The sequence below is a fragment of the Balaenoptera acutorostrata genome, chromosome 16 (assembly GCF_949987535.1).
Source record: "Balaenoptera acutorostrata chromosome 16, mBalAcu1.1, whole genome shotgun sequence".
Classification (NCBI taxonomy): Eukaryota; Metazoa; Chordata; class Mammalia; order Artiodactyla; family Balaenopteridae; genus Balaenoptera; species Balaenoptera acutorostrata.
Window position 1 is genome coordinate 38,549,853 of NC_080079.1, and position 18,261 is coordinate 38,568,113.

The window sequence follows — 18,261 nt, forward strand, 5'->3', positions numbered from 1 at the left end:
CAGGCTAAATAAGAAAAACTACATCATCTCAAAAGATGCAAAAAACTGTTTGACTAAATTAATCATTTATTCATAAAACTTCTCAACAAACTATAAATAGAAAGAAACTTCCTTAACCTAATAGAGGGCATTTATGAAAAATTCACAGCTCATATGATACTCGGTGAGAGACTGAATTCTTTCTCCATAAGACTGGGAGGAAGAAAATGATGTCCTTTCTCTCCACTCCTATTCAACATTGTACTGGAAGTCCTAGCCAGTGCAATTCAGCAAGAAAAAAAATTAAAGGCATACCTGATCATTTATGTAGAAAACCCCCCAAAAATCTATGTATATTTTAAAAATCTCCTACAACTAGTAAGTGAGTCTATAAAAGATTTAAGATAAAAGATAAATATAGAAGAGTCAGTAATGAATGTTTGGAATTTGAAATTGTAAAAATTACAATAGCATTTTCCTCTCCCTCATAACTGAGTACTTAGATATAAATCTAATAGCCCAATTAAAAGAGATTGTCAGATTGAATAAGAAGAAATTCGCTTTAAATATAGAGGTACAAATACAATTAAACTAAAAAGGTGGAAAATAATATAACATGCTAATACTAATCAAAAGAAAGCTATATTAATATCAGACAGTATAGATTTTAAAGGAAAATATAGCCAGGGATAAATAGTACAATTTCATAATGAAAAAGGGCTCAATTCAGCAAGAGTTTATCAATCTAAATGTTTATATACCTAAGAAGAGAGACTCAAGATACAAAAGCCAAAAACTGATAGAGCTGCAAGGAGAAATACATAAATCCAGATTTACAGTTGGAGATATTAATTTATAATTGATAGAGTACAATACACAGAAAATCAGTAAGGATATAGAAGACCTGAACAACACAATCCTTATCAAAATCCCAGGCATTTTCAGAGAAATTAAGTTGTTTCTAAATAGTATATGGAAATGGTGAGAACCTAAAAGAGTCAAAATAATTTTGAAAAAGAACATAATTGGAATCCTTACACTACCTAAATTCAAGACTTATTGTAAAGCTAAAGTAATTAGACAGTCTGATACTGGTGTCAATAAGATAGATAAATGGATGAGAACAGAGTTTAGAATAGATCTACATTTACATGGTCAATTAATTCTCAACAAAGATGCAAAGGCAATTCAATCGAAAACAAATGATGCTGAAACAAATGGATATTCATATGTAAAAGTATAAACTTTGATCAATACCTAACAGCAAATACAAAAATTAACTTAGAAAGGACCATAGACCTAATTGTAAAACCTAATAACAGTACAAAATTTCTAGAAGAAAATGTTAAGAGAAAAATCTTCGTTACCTTGAGTTAAACCAACATTTCTTAGAACACAGAAAGTAGAAACCATACGAGTAAAAAAATTGATAAATTAAGAACACCTGCACTTTGAAAGATGCTGATAACAGAATGAATACACATCACAGACAGAAAGAAAGTATTTGCTAGTCACACATTTTACTTGTATCAAAAATATATAATGGACTCTGTAAATTCAATAATAAGAAAACAAACTACCCATTTTTTAAATGGGCAGAAGATTGAGCAGACACTTCACAAAAGAAGATATATCAATGGCAAATGGAAACATGAAAAAATGGTCAACATCAAACATCACCGGAGAAATTAAAATTAAAACCATACTGAAATGCCACCACACACTTGTTAGAATGGCTAAAATTAAAAAGATTGATCATATTCAATGATGCTGAGGATGGGGAGCAACTGGAATCCTCAAATGCTTCTGTTTGAATGTAAAATGGTAAAACCATTTTGGGAAACAGTTTGACTTGACTGTTTCTTTTAAAGTTGAACATACATTTACCATATAACCAGACTATTCCACTCCTAAGTATTTATGCAAGATAAATGAAAGCCAATATTCATATAAATACTTGTAAAAATGCTCATAACAGCTTTATTTTTCATAGTAAAAAACTAGAAAGAACCCAAATGTCCATCAGGGGGTGAAGAAATATATTGTGATATATCCATATAAAGAAATACCATTCATCAGTAAAAAGAAATGGACTGACACATGCAGCAATGTGAATTTCAAAATAATCATGCCAAATAAAATCAGACAATAAAAAGAATACAAATTATGCCAGAAAATACCAGAAAATGAAATACTAGACAATAAAAATTAATTTATAGTGATGGAAAGCAGAACACTATATGAGGATGGGAAGGACGGGAAGAGGCAGGAGTGAAGGATTACATAGAAACCTGAGGGAATGTTTTGGGATGATGAATACATTCATTATCTTGATGGTGATCATAGATCACATATATGTCAAAACATATACATCACAGGTATATACATATATGTCAAAACTTATCAAACTAATGTGTTTAATGTGTGTAGCTTACCATATGTCAATCTTACCTCAATGCAGCTGTTTTAAAAAAAGAAGGTGAAATAAAGACACAATCAGGTAAATAAAAAGAGAATTCATTACAGACTGATAACGCACAACTCAAAATACTAAACGAAGTTCTTTAGATTGAAAAAAAATGATACCAGATGGAAATTCCGATCTACAGGAAGGAATAAAGAACACTGGAAATGGTAAATATGTGGGTAAATACAAAAGACTACCTTTATTTTTCTTTATTTCATTAATTTAAAAAAATGGATCATGTAATACAAAAATTATAATGTATTTTGGAGTTTATTATGTATGTCATGTAAAATATATGATAACAATAGTAAAAGGTCAGGTGTGGGGGAAATGGAACTAGTAGTATTGCAAGGCACTAATATGTGAATTAATACATATTAACTCTAAGTACACTGTATAATGTTAAGGATGACTATCAAAATTATTTAATCAATCACTCTGGAATAAATATAATAGGTATTGGTAAGAATCTAATACAGAAATTAAAATATAATATTAAACACTATGTGTAACAAAGAAGGCAGAAAAGGATAAACAAAAGAACAAAATAGGAAAAACAAATAGCAAAATGGTAAACTAATTCAATCTATATCAATAAATAATTATTAATTTTTAATTAAAAGGTAGAGATTCTAAGCTTATTTAAAGAAGCAAAATCCAATTACATTAAAGAGTACTAGCAGGGAGAAAGAGGGAAATTTCATGAAGAAAAAGAGGGTCCATTCACTGAAAGACAATATGCTTGTGCCTAATATAGGGTTTAAAAATATAGGAAGCAAAACTGATAGAATCAAAGGAGAAATAGATAAATCTATAACCATAGTTGGAAATTTTAACACATCTATCTCAATAAGTGAGAGAACATGTAGTCAGATAATCAGTATGGACACAGAAAGCCTGAGTAAGATGAGCAAAAACCTTGATCAAATTAACTTTTACAGACTATCTGCAGAATATTCATTTTTTTCAAGTGCACAGGAATAGTCACTAAGAAAGTCCATATGTTGGTCATGAAATAATATTAATAAATTTCAAAAATACTGAAATATTGCAGAGTATGTTCTTAGACTGTAACAGAATTAAACTGAAACTGAATAACAATAAAATATGTAGAAATAGCATTTTTTCGACCATAATTGTATGAAATTAGAAATCAACTACAGAAAGAAAAACAGGAAAAGAACAAACATGTGGAGACCAAACAACATGCTATTTAAAAAAAAATGAAATCAACGCGGAAATCAGAAAACACCTCAAGACAAGTGAAAATGGAAACATAATTTTCCAAAATCTATGGGATGTAGCAAAAGCAGGTCTAAGAGGGAAGTTCACAGCAATACAGGCTTCCTCAAGAAACAAGAAAAATCTCATATGAACAACTTAACCAACCACCTAGAAGAATGTGAAAAAGAAGAGCAAACAAATCCCAAAGTAAGTAGAAGGGAGGAAATAATAAAGGTCAGAGAGGAAATAAGTTGTGGTTACCAGGGGGGATAGTGGGGGGGGTACTAGGAGTTTGAGATTGACATATACACACTGCTATGTATGGGATGGGTAAGCAATGGGGACCTGCTGTATAGCACAGGGAACTATAATCAGTGTCTTGTAACAACCTATAATGGAAAAGAATCTGAAAAAGAATACATATACGTGTGTGTGTGTGTGTGTGTGTGTGTGTGTAACTGAATCACTTTGCTGTACACTTGAAAGTAACACAATGTTGTGGATTAACTATACTTCAATAAAAAATTAAATTAAATTAAAAAATAAAATAGCTCCATGGGGCTATTCATTGTGATTTTATGCCATCTAAATACTGTTAAGATATGCCATCAATGATTATCCAAGTTATCAATAAAATAAATAAGGACAGACAGTGCTGTGCATCATACTAATAGATATCCTTTGCTGACTGGCATTATATTTTATATTATTACAATAATAGTATATCATAAAAAAACTCTCTGAGAAAGGATATTTAATATAGATATCACCCAACTGAATTACCATTCAGCCTATCTTACTTTAAGTATTATCCTCAAAAGGCTTGGATAACTTCTAGGCGAACAGTTAGTGAACTCTCAGTCTCTGAGAATTCTAACTTGGATTCTAGTTGCCAAGGATACTGTACTGAACATGACAATGTTTCTGCCCTCTTGGTGCTTAATTTGTAGTGAGAAAAAAACATTAAATAAACAATAAATAGTTAAACAAGTAAAAAAGCAAGATAACTTCTAAAGGTGATTAAGTGATATTAAGAAAATAACAGGTTAATGGAAAAGAGAGTCACTGGGTGGCTGTTTTAGGTGTTTTAAGTGGTCGGGAAAGGCCTCTTTTAGTTAACTTTTTAGCTGGACTTGAATGATGAGGAGGAACCAGCCTTACAGAGCTCAGGAATAGGAAAGAAGTGAAGGGAAAAGGTCAAGGTGACTAGGAAGAATAAATATAAGTACATCTATCCCAGCTATTTTGAAATCTTACTTTCTCTAGGTCATCTAGTCATTCTCACCTCTCTCAGAAAGGTACACTAGTGCCAGTAGCCAACCATGAACGCACAGCCCTATAGTTATAGCTCTGAACTAATATAACCCATTCTGGAGGTTGGGGGTGGGAGTGTAGTGGGGGCTATATCAATCCCTAAAGATTAAGGTAATGAGAAATCAGAAGCCACCATTGCTAATTCTACTAAATGGTCATAACAATCCCAAATCTGGATAACTTTTTAATGAGGATATTGTTGATCATAGGGGAAAAGAAAAAGAGAGTGAAGAATTAATGCAAATTCACAACTACTGGAAACACAAGTCAAAACAGTATGCTTTATACTCAAGAACAACATAAACAAAGGTTTCCCACTTCCACAGATAAGTGGAAATTCTGAGGATATATTCAGGGAACATAAAATAACTGAATTTAGGGCTTCCCTGGTGGTGCAGTGGTTGAGAATCTGCCTGCCAATGCAGTGGGACACGGGTTCGAGCCCTGGTCTGGGAAGATCCCACACGCCGTGGAGCAACTAGTCCCGTGAGCCACAACTACTGAGCCTGCACGTCTGGAGCCTGTGCTCCGCAACAAGAGAGGCCGCGACAGTGAGAGACCCGTGCACCGTGATGAAGAGTGGCCCCCGCTCGCCCCTGCTCGCCGCAACTAGAGAAAGCCCACACACAGAAACGAAGATCCAACACAGCCAAAATAAATAAATAAATAAAAATTAAAAAAAAACAAACTGAATTTAGTTATAGCACAAGACATACAAAGATTACCAAGATAAGATATAACCATCGACTGTAGAACTATCACTGAATACTTTTTATATCAAGTAGTTGAACTTTATTCTGTATGAAATTGAGAGTTACTAAAAGTCGTTTGAGGATGGTACTGACCAATCTAGAAGCTTGGTGAAGAACAAAGATTAGGAGCAGGGAGACCAATTAGAAAGCTATTGTAATAATTCAGTTAAGAATTAATGATTGTTTGAATTTAAGTAATGGATTAATCTGTTGGTGATTACCTTTCAAAATGCTCCATGTCCACAGTTGACAAGAATGCAGTAAAACAGGCACTGTAGTATGTTGCTGGTGGAAGTGAAATTTGGACTTTTCTGGTGTACAAAGGGGTGGGATTGGATTTAAGAGACAAAGGAGAAGAGGTAAAAAAAAGACCGGAGGACTGATAGATATCAAGGATGAGAAAAGAGAATAGATATCAAGCTATTGAAGATGACTATGAGGTTTCAGGCCTGATTTAGCAAGGTGATCAGATTATTAACAGAAATGAGGTAACAGGAGGAGATGATGGAAAAGAGCAGAACAAACTCCACAGACCAAGAGGACCTGCACTGACCTCCTTGAGATTCTGCTTAACCTTGGAGAAACTCATTTGAACTTAGTGTCTATATTTACATATGTAAAATGGTGGTGGCAGAGGGCGGTTGAAATAGATTATCTCAAAAATTCTTTCCAGCTAGATAATTATGAGAATTTAGAATGTGGTTGTAAATGCTTTTAATTTCAGAGAAGTCTCTTAAATTAGATTATAAGCAATTTTAAAGCAGGGACTTACTAGCTTATTCTGTCTAGCATATTAGCTTTTCTTTGTTTCTAACTAACAAAAAATAAATAAATGGTTATAAATATATGGTCTTTATAAAACATTTTAAGTTAATAGAAAAATATAAGTACATCCACTTCCTCTCACATTTCTCTAATACTGCACATATATTTGTATTACTCTGTTTATGAAAATCTGGAATTTTACTTGTTTTGTAACCTGTTTTTCAGCATTATAGAATGAATAGTTTCCTATACATACTTATATATTCAAAATAATGTTTTTAGTAGCTTTATATAGACATATGGATATAATCAATCCTCTATTGATTGTATACATTAATGTTTTTAATAACATTGAGGTAAACACATTTTTACATAAATCTTAATGCTTAACTGTACATTATTTCCCCAAGATAATTGTCCAGAGCTGAAATGTCTTGTTTAAAGGGAATAGTTTTGAGGCTTTTGATATATTATCAAGCTGGACTCCAGATAAATTGTCCATTACACTTCCACAATAATACATTAAAGTGTGTGTTTTGTTACGATCTTGCCAAATGTAGGCATTTTAAAAAGCAATTCCAAACAAATGAAAAATGGCATCTCAGATTAATTTGTATTTGAACATAGAAAACTTAAATGTTCTAAAATATTTATTGGACTTTTTTATTTCTTTCTACTCAAGACTTCTATTCAATCTGAGAACATTTTCCTTTTGGATTTTGTCATTTAATTATGTCTATAAGAGGTGGGGCAAGAACAAGATGGCAGAGTAGGAGGACACGGGACTCACCTCCCCCAATGTAAACATCAAAAATACATCTACATGTGGAGCAATTCTCACTGAAAACTAATTAGAGACTAGCAGAAAGACTCTTGTACAACCAAGGCTATAAGAAAGATCCACACAGAATGGGGTAGGAAGGAAAGAGAAGTGATCAGTTTGGGACCTGTGCCCCTGGGAGGAGACTCAGAAGAGGAGGGGATTACATGGGCAGAGATCTTCCCTGGGGAACAAGAGGTTCAAACCACATATTGGGCACGTCAGCCCTGGGGTCCAACGTTGGAAAGACGAGCCCCCTTGGCTGGTTGGAGAGCTGGTGAGACTAACAGGAGGACTGTAGGAAGCCTGGACTCTGCTCATGATGAGGGTGCACACACTTGCTTACTCCTGAAACAGGTCTAGAGGGTGAATTGAAACTACATGGGAGGCTAGCCGGTTTCCCATGACCACCCTGGACTGCACCTCAGCCTGAGTCAAGCACCTGCTCTGGCCCCATTTGCTTCACAGTGCAGCGTCACATGGGGCTGAGAGCTGCAGCAGCCGAAGTGACAGCTAAGTTGTGAGGGACAAAGGCATCTCAGACCCAGAGTGGCATCTGAGCAGAGCGGGGGCAGTCATTAATGGCACTTAGGGAGGCAGCGCATCAGAAGTGGTCCTGGGCTCTGACTATGGCCAGTGCCCCCACAGCCCATGCCCAGAACCAAAATGAACATCCACACCAGCCCCTCTTGCTGTAGCACTGCTCTCCTCTGGGGTAAGTGTGCTGGTGCAGGGAGCAGAGAGAGCACATATTTAAAGGGTATCAAGCCAGTTCAGACCCAACCCACAGGGCTTCTTCTGAATCAACATGGGACTCAACTCTGCCCCCAGTAGGGTAGTGCTGGCCACTGAGCAGAGAAGAAGCCTCAGCTCACACCTGGCTCCAGCCCTAGTGCCTTCATCTCTAGCCCCACCTCCTAGCAAGGTGATAGCTGCCAGCATACCCTGGGGAAAGATATGACTCATGCTCATTCAGACCTAGATTTCCCACTAATGCCACTGGGCACACACAGACTGTATAGGGATGCTCCCACACAAGGACAACATTTCAAGACTGCTATAGGTAACTGCATCACCTAAATTCACAGAGACAGAGAAAGTTAAGCAAAATGAGAAGACAGAGAATTTGTTTCAATTGAGAGAACAAGAGAAAACTCCTAAAAAACAACCAATTAAACAGAAGTAAGTAATTTATCAGACAAAGACTTCAAAGTATTAATAAGAATGTTAACTGAATAAGGGAAATGTTAACTGAATGTTAACTGAATTAGGGAAAAGAATAGATGAACACAGTGAGAATTTTAACAAGAAACTAGAAAATGTAAAAAAGAATCAGTCAGAAATGAAGAATAAAATAACTGAAATGAAAAACACACTAGAAGGAATTAAGAGTAGACAAGGTGATACAGATGAATGCATAAATGATCTGGAAGATAGAATAATGGAAATCACCAAATCAGAACAGCAGAAAGAAACACAAATTTTAAAAAATGAGAACAGTTTAAGGGACCTCTGAAACAACATCAAGCATACCAACATTATACTGCATCATAGGGGTCCCAGAAGGAGGAGAGAGAAAGAAAGGGTCAAAAATGTATTTAATGAAATTATGGAGGAAAACTTCTCAAACCTGAAGAAAATAGATACCCAGGTACAGGAAGCACAGAGGGTCCCAACCATGGTGAACCCAAACAGACCTGTACCAAGACATATCATAATTAAAATGGAAAAAGTTAAAGATAAAGAGAGAATTCTACAGGCAGAAAGAAAATAAGAAAGAGTCATATACAAGGGAACCCCCATAAGACTATCAGCTGATTTTTCTGCAGAAACTTTGCATGCCAGAAGGGAGTAGCATGACATATTCAAAGTGCTGAAAGGGAAAAAGCTACAACCTAAGATACTCTATCCAGCAAGATTATCACTTAGAATAGAAGGAGAGGTAAAAAACTGCTCAGATAAGCAAAAACTGAAAGAGTTCATCAATACTAAACCTATTCTAAAAGAAATGTTAAAGGGTCTTCTCTGTGAGGAAAAGAAAAGGCTATAAGTAGAAGTATCTACAGGAAAGGAAAATTCTAGTAGGAAAGGCAAATATATAGTAAGGGCTGAGGATCAATCACTTAAATAAGCTAGTCTGAAGATTAAAAGACAAAAAATTATAAAATCAACTATAAATAAATAATTAGTATAGGGATAAACATGAAGCTGTAAAATATATCAAAACACAGAATGTGGTGGAGGCAAATAAGAAATGTATATCTTTTGGAGTGTTTGAATTTAATGTTTGAACTTAAATGACTACCAGTTTAAAACAAGTAGATATAGTTATAGGTCACCATACATGAACTGAACGATAAGCACAAATCAAAAATGTATAATAGATGCACAAAAACTAAAGAGAAAGGAACACAAGCATACCACTAAAGAAAATCATCAAAGCACAAGGGAATAAACTTAAATAAGAGAAATTAACTGAGAAGAACTACAAAAATAACCAGAAAACAAGTAACAAAATGGCAATAAGTACATACCTATCAATAATTACTTTAAATGTCAATGGACAAATACTCCAATCAAAAGACACAGGGTAACTGATTGGATAAGAAGTAAGACCCATCTTCATGCTGCTTACAAGAGACTCACTTCAGAGCTAAGGACACACACAGACTGAAAGTGAGGTGATGGAAAAGGATATTTCATGCAAATGGAAATGACAAGAAAGCAGGGGTAGCAATACTCATTTCAGACAAAATAGACTTTAAAACAAAGTTTATAATAAAAGACAAATAAGGGCATTATATAATGATAAAGGGATCAATACAAGAAGAAAACATAATGCTCATTAACATACATGCACCCAAAACAGGAGCACATAAATATATAAAGCAAATAGTAACAGACATAAAGAAATCAACAGAAACACAATAATAGTGGTGGACTTTAACATCCCACTGATATCAACAGACAGATCATTCAGACAGAAAATCAATAATACAACAGTGTACTTAAATGACACAACAGCCCAATTGGATATAACTGATATCTATAGGACATTACATGCAAAACCAGCAGAATACACATTCTTTTCAAGTGTACACGGAACGTTCCTCAGGACAGATCAAATACTAGGCCATAAAACAAGCCTCAACAAATTTAAGAGGACAAAAATTAAATCAAGCACTTTTTCTGATCGCAATGGTATGAAACTAGAAATCAATTACAGGAAGAAAAATGGAAAAACACAAATATGTGGAGACTAAATATCATGCTACTAAAAAACCAATGAGTCAGGGAATAAATGAAAGAGGAAATCAGAAAATACCTTAAGACAAATGAAAATGGAAACACAACTTTCCAAAATCTATGGGATGCACCAAAAGCAGTTCTAAGAAGGAAGCTCACAGCCATACAGGCCTACCTCAAGAAAGAATAAAAATCTCAAAGAAACAACCTACCATGTAAGGAATTTGAAAAAGAAGAATGAACAAAGTCCAAAGTCAGAAGAAGGAAGGACATAATAAAGATCAGAGAGAAAGTAAATAAAACAGAGACAAAAAAAACCCCCAAAACAATAGAAAAGAAATGTACTGGATTTTTAAAAAGATAAAGAAAATTGATAAACCTTTAAACAGGCTCATCAAGAAAAAAAGAGAGAGGACCCAAATAAACAAAATAAGAAATGAAAGAGGAGAAATAACAATGATATCACAGAGATTTTTAAAAAATCATAAGAGAATACCATGGAAGTTATATTCCAATGAACTGGACAACCAATAAGAAATGGACAAATTTCTAGAAATATACAATCTTCCAAGACTAAATCAGAAAGAAACAAACAATCTGAACAGACAGATCACTAGAAGTGAAATTGAGTTGGTAATCAAAAAACTCCCAGCAATCAAAAGTCCAGGACTGGACAGTTTCACAAGGGAATTCTACTAAACATATAAAGAAGAACTAATACCTATCCTTTTCAAACTATTCCAAAAAACCAAAGAGGATGGAACACTCCCAAATTCATTCTACAAGGCCACCATTATCCTGATACCAAAACCAGACAAAGATACTACAAAAAAAGAAAATTACAAACCAATATCTTTGATGACTATAGATGCAAAAATCCTCAACAAAATATTAGCAAATTGAATTAAACAATATACGAAAAGGATCATACACCATGGTCAAGTGGGATTTATTCCAGGGATGCAAGGATGGTTCAATATCTGCAAATCAATCAATGTGATACACCACATTAACAAAAGGAAGGATAAAAATCACATGATCAGAAAAAGCGTTTGACAAAATTCAACATCCATTCACGATAAAAAAAAACTCTCATCAAAGTTGGTATAGAGAGAATATATCGCAACATTATAAAGGCCATTTATGACACACCCACAGCTAACATCGGTTCAATGCTGAAAAGTTGAAAGCCTTTCCTCTAAAATCAGGAACAAGACAAGGATGCCCACTCTTGGCACTTATAAGTACCTGGTATTGGAAGTCCTAGCCACGGCAATCAGACTATAAAAAGAGATGAAAGGTATCCAAATTGGAAGGGAAGGGCAAAAATGACACTATTTGCAGATGACATGATACTCTATATAGAGAACTCTAAAGTCTCCACCCAAAAACTATAAAAACTAATAAATGAATCCAGCAAGGCTGCAGAACACAAGATTAATATACAGAAATCTGTTGGTTTGCTATACACTAATAATGAACTACCAGAAAGGGAAAGCAAGGAAACCATCTCGTTTAAAACTGCATCAAAAAGAGTAAAATACTTAGGAATAAACTTAACCAAGGAGGTTAAAGACCTATACTCTAAAAACTATAAAACATGGATAAAGGAAATTGAAGATGACACAAAGAAATGGAAACATATCCTGTGTTCATAAATTGGATGAATTAATATTGTTAAAATAACCATACTACCCAAAGCAATCTATAGATTTAATGAAATCCTATCAAAATACCCATGACATTTTTCACTGAACTAGAACAAATAATCCCCAAATTTATACAGAACCACAAAAGATCCCAGATTGCCAAAGCAATCTTGAGAAAAAAGAGCAAAGCTGGATGTATCACCCTCTCAGACTTCAGACTATATGACAAAGCCTTGTAATAAAAACAGCGTGATATTGGCACAAAAACAGACACATAGATCAATGGAACAGAATAGAGAGCCAGGAAATAAACCCACACACTTATGGTCAATTAAACTACAACAAAGGAGGTAAGAATATAGAGTGGAAAAAGACAGTCTCGGTGCTGGGAAAACTGGACAGCTACATGTAAAGGAATGAGATTGGAACATTTCCTCACACCTTATACAAAAACAAACTCAAAATGGTTTAAAGATCTAAATGTAAGACTTGAAACTATAAAACTCATAGAAGAGAACACAGGCAGACCACTCTTTGACATAAATTGTAGCAATATTTTTTTGGATCTGTCTCCTAAGGCAAAAGAAACACATGCAAAAATAAACAAATGAGGCCAAATTAAATTTATAGGCTTTTGCGCAGCAAATGAAATGATCATTAAAATGAAAAGACAACGTATTGAATAGGACAAAATATTTGCAAATGATATGACCGATAAGGGGTTACTATACAAAATATATAAACAGCTCATGCAATTTAACATCAGAAAAGCAAACAACCCAATTAAAAAATGGGCAGAAGACCTGAATAGACATTTTTCCAAAGAAGACATACTGATGGCCAATAGACATAAAAATATGCTGGACATTGTTAATCACCAGAGAAATGCAAATTAAAACCACAATGAGATATCATCTCATACCTGTTGGAATGGCTATCATCAAAAAGTCTACAAATAACAGGTGTTGGTGAGAATATGGGGAAAAGGGAAAACATGTGCACTGTTGGTGGGAATGTAAATTGGTGCAGCCACCATTGAGAACAGTAGGGAAGTTCCTCAAAAATCGAAAAACAGAACTACCATATGATCTAGCAATTTCACTCTTGGGTATTTATTTGAAGAAAATGAGAACACTAATTTGAAAAGATACATGTACCCCAATGTTCATAGTAGAATTATTTGCAAGAGCCAAGATACTGAAGCAACCTAAGTGTCCATCAACAGATGAATGGATAAAGAAGTGCACACAATGAAATATTAGTCATAAAAAAGAAATGAAACTCTGCCATTTGAAGCAATCTGGATGAACCTACAGCAGGGGTACCCAGCCCCCAGGCTGTGGACTGGTACTGGTCCAAGGCCTGTTAGGAACTGGGCCACACAGCACGAGGTGAGTAGCAAGTGAGTGAAGCTACATCTGCCGCTCCCTATTGCTCCCCATTGCTCACATTACCACCTGAACCATCGCTCGCATTACCACCTGAACCATTCCCTCCCTCACCCACCGCCTCATCCGTGGGAAAACTGTCTTCCATGACACCTAGAGCATATTAGGCTTAGTGAAATAAGTCAGACACAGAAAGACAAATACTCTCTGTTATCAGTTACATGTGGAATCTAAAAAATAAAACAAAATAATGAGTATAATAAAAGAGAAACAGTATCACAAATATAGGGAAAAACTAGTGGTTACCAGTGGGGAGAGGAAAGGGGGAGTGGCAAGATAGGGGTAGTGGATTAAGGGATACAAATTACTGTGTACAAAATATAAAAGCAACAAGAATATACAGCACAGGGAAATATAGCCATTATTTTAAAATAACTTTAAATGGGATATAATCTATAAAAATATTGAATCACTATGTTGTACATCTGAAACTAATATTGTTAATCAATTATACTTCAATAAAAACTTATCTAAAGATTTTATATAATAAGGTGTGAAACTTCCATCTTTCATATGCTCTAAAAATTTGTTTACTATTTGTATTTTGTCTTGTATATTTTGAACATAATTTGTAAATGATTATGTATTCGATGTTTTTCTCTTCCATTTTTATGTTCCGTTTTATTTTTATGCTTAGGAATGTCTTGTTAGGTTACATATGTTCATCTGTATCTTCTAGTTCTATTATTTTTTATTAGATATATGTAATATTAATCTATCACCAACTTGATGCCTGGTAATTGCTTCATGATGTGTACATAAAGTAAAACTTCTAATTTTTAATGTTTTCGTTGTAATTGGCTACCACTGTCAACTTTCTTATAATTCTGATAGCTATTCAAGTTTCTCTGGTTTCCATGTAATAATTTGTCTGCAATTTAGAGTAACTTAATTTTTTATTTTTTAATAGTTCAGTCTTATCCTTGCTTTTTATTGTTTCCTTGAGAACCTCCAGGGCAATGTTAGAAAAAACAAACAAACAAAAGACTAGTGGTAATGGCATAAATCCTTGTCTTGTCCCTTATAGCATCTGGAATGTGTTTTGACATAAAACTTAATATCTACTAAATAGATGAGTGATCTAAAATTTTCTGGTGAACCAAGTATCTTTAATTTTCAACAATTTGGAATGTAGAATTTTTTGGCCCCCTTTCACAGATGGAGAAATTGAGGTTCAAAAAGGTTATATCCCTTACACAAAGCCCGAGGGCTAGTTTAAGAAAATCTCTCCAAAACTCTTTTCCTATTATGTGAATAGGGGCCATTAAGGTCTTTGAAAAAAGCTGGCTCTGGCATCGCTGGTAAGGTCCTTTCAGACTTAGAACACCAAGCTAGCAAAGGTTCCAGCAAGGCATAGATACCCTAGTAGGTTACCTTTGGCTGGGTCTCCGCAGTAGTCAACACCAGCCCCGTGGCGAGGTGGGGTCTCACACTCTAACCTACATGATTTACAGGTTCTGGGGGGCGAAGGGCAGGCTGGAATTCACAGCTTATCGGATGGGGCCAGCCTGTCTTGGAAGCCAGCTCCTGGCCCTCGAACCAAGGGGAAGGCCAAGGTTCGCTGGTCTTCAGCGCTGATCATCCCCGCAGCCCCGGTCGCCTCCTCTCCGCCCCCTGCAGGCCAGCCGAGGAACTGCTCAGGGGCCGGGTGGGGCCCGGAGCGCGGAGCCGACATCTCTAACCCGCGGGGCTTTGGCGGTTCCACCGACTGCAGGCCGGCCACCCTGCCGCGGAAAGAGCGGGCCATGGCGCGGGTGCTGATCGTGGGCGCCGGGCTGACGGGAAGCCTGTGCGCAGCGCTGCTGAGGAAGGCGGCGGCCCGTCCTTTGCACCTCGCTGTGTGGGACAAGGCTGGGGACTCAGGTGGGTCGTCTCCCGGCCGAAACGGGGGGAAAAGAAGCCGGCGGGGACCATGGCTTCTGAGGTGGCCTAGGCCCTACCGGAGTAAGTCTGTGAAGAAAATCCAGCAGCTCGGCGGGCGTCTGGTCACGTGATCGGAGACTTCCGGCGCCCGTAAGGCCTGAGAGGGCGCGCGGGTGGAAGCGGCGACCCCGGCTGGGCTGGGGGGCGGGGCGGGAGTGCCGAGAGCGCTTCGGAGGGCGGCCTGAGCGGCCTGGGAGGGGTCCCGACTGGAGTTTGCAAAGCTTGGGCCTGCCGCTGCCGCTAAGAAGTGGATTTTTCCCTCGGCCGCTCTGTGCCTTGGAGGCTTATCTCTAGATTATGAGAATCCTCAAGTGCCCATTGACCAAGACTTTACGAAGATCTAGTTGACAACATCCTGTCACTCTCCTGAAATCTGACTGCAAGAGGGAAAGCATTCGTTGATTCGTTCATTCTGACATTTCATTTATTATTTTGTTTTCTTTTGTCCTTTCGTTCATTCCTGTTATTCAGATCGGTAAATAGATGCCTCAGTCACAGTGCTGAAGGGTGGCGCATTATTCATGGGTTCTTTTAAAAAAATATCTCACACTCAGTGACCAAATTGTCTCTTAATTACTTCCTAACAATGTTAGATGACAAAATCTTCAGTATAAAAAAACGTTTTCTAGATGTTTGTAATCTGGAGAAAACAGAATATTTAAAAATATATTAATTATTATGAAAGTAAAAAATTTTTAAAAAAATTTTAAAAATGTTTCCTAAAACAGTTCTAAGTAATCTATTTGTGGTAACCTGGGGTGAATAGCGTCAACTGCAAATGGTTGATTCTAATGCGCTAAGACATTTTCCTGGGGACTAATTCAAGGGGGAAGAATGACCACAGCCAGCAGTCCTCATAATCTACAGAGCACAGTGGACTTGGGTGCCCAGTACATCACCTGCACTCCTCATTATGCCAAAAAACACCAGAGGTGAGTTAGTTGAAAGGGGGTGGAATCAGTCTTACTGGTTGTAGGATGTAAAAAGATACAAATCATCCATTTTTAGCAGGGTTAAACTTTGACTCTTGTAATATAGTGAAATTATATTATCATCATTGATCGTATTAGCAGTAAAAGGTTAACCTGAGTAAAGTGGGAAAACTGTAATACATACCTCATCCAATTGTTGTGACCATCAGATGAGATGTTACATGGAACATAGTAAAGGCTCAATAAATAAGAGTTCGTATGTTGGTGTTGAGGAAGAGGACAGATAGCTGTGATGGAAGTCAATCTTAACCAGATTTAAAGCTGGTGTATTGAATACCTTTCTTTTTATTTTCACTGACTTGAATTTTGAAATATATGAGAAAATAGACCTTTGACTAAGATTAGCAAAAGACTATGGATTCTCAAAACATTTCCGTTCTTCACCTGAATTATAGTTTTTATTAACACAAAACATATGTTGAGTTGTTCATAGGAAGATTTCTAGTTATTATTTAGGATTGTAATCTCTAAGAATTCTTGAAAGAGAATATAGTATTTAGAGCTAAGTATAGCATATAGTTATGTTATACATATTGATTTATTTCAGTTTTTATGATGAACTGTTAGCTCGTGGTGTTTTGAAGCCTCTGACCTCTCCTATTGAAGGAATGGTGATAAAAGAAGGAGATTGTAACTTTGTGACACCTCACGGAGTTTCTTCAATTATTAACCATTACTTGAAAGAATCAGGTGAGAATAGAATTTTTTCTGCCTTCTTTTAAAGTTAGCATTTTAAAATAAAAGTTATATACATAATTAAATATTAATGCTATAAAGTTATAAAATAAATGTTCTCCTACTCACCACTCAATAGCTAGTTGTCTTCCCCTAAAGTAATCATTGTTTACAATATATGCTTCCAGAAAAATGTTTATGCATCTATCTATTGTTCTACATGGCTGTCTCTATTTACCTGTTCATATATTTGTATATATTCTTTTTTAAAAAATAAATGAGATTATTTTACATAAGCCATTCTATACTTTTCTCATCTATGTTTATAATAAATCAATCTCTATCTCTATCTATGTCTATATATATCCTATTGGTTCTATTTCTCTGGAGATTCCTGACTAATGCATAATCATAGGGTGAATCATATCTTGGGTCTGTTTTCATATCAGCAAATTCAGTGTGCTTCATTCTTTTCAATGCCTGTTCAGTATTACATGGTATGTGTGTATTGTTATTTAGTTAACTGTTAACTTTCTGGTAAGTATGTGGATTGTTTGGTTGGGGGGTGAGGGGTTGTTTTGGTTTATGCTAATACAAATATTACTGCAATGTTTAACCCTGATATACTTTTGAAAGCATATCTGTCAGATCAGTTCCTAGCAGTACAGTAGGTGTGTCAATGGCATGTGCATTTTTTATTTAACTAGGTTGTGCCATCTCTTCCTCTTAAAGAATATCTCATCAATAGTGAAGGAGAATGTCTCTTTCCACACAACCTGATATTATGGAAATTTAAAAATTTTGCCCATGTGATGGGTTACAATGGTATCTCCTTGTGTTTTGATTTGCATTTACTTAATTATGACTGAGTTTATGCATCTTTGTTTTGCTAACCAAGTCTGTGCTTTTTTTTCTTGTGAATGTCTTATTCATAACCTTTGCCCATTTTCTATGAGGATTTTCATTTGTTCTTTATATTTATTATAAGTGTTTTAAGATGGATTTTT

General features: G+C 35.7%; 2 protein-coding genes across 4 annotated transcripts in view; one reads left to right on the forward strand and one right to left on the reverse strand.

Moving 5' to 3' along the window:
* The window catches only part of LIPJ (lipase family member J), a 34,686-nt gene extending 19,022 nt beyond the window's left edge, over positions 1-15,664 (reverse strand). The window contains exon 1 of the mRNA XM_028165729.2: positions 15,605-15,664. The gene's annotated coding sequence lies outside the window, so the exon portion shown is untranslated. The remainder of the gene's footprint in view (positions 1-15,604) is intronic.
* The window catches only part of RNLS (renalase, FAD dependent amine oxidase), a 290,024-nt gene continuing 287,069 nt past the window's right edge, over positions 15,307-18,261 (forward strand). For 2 of the 3 annotated variants that reach the window (XM_007179153.3, XM_007179152.3), the window contains exons 1-3: positions 15,307-15,527; positions 16,414-16,519; positions 17,127-17,269. In XM_007179153.3, coding sequence (XP_007179215.1) covers positions 15,410-15,527; positions 16,414-16,519; positions 17,127-17,269 — 367 coding nt within the window. In that variant the 5' untranslated portion in view covers positions 15,307-15,409. Of the gene's footprint in view, positions 15,528-15,778; positions 16,063-16,413; positions 16,520-17,126; positions 17,270-18,261 lie in introns of those variants that run through there. The other variant, XM_057531202.1, reaches the window with a different exon arrangement.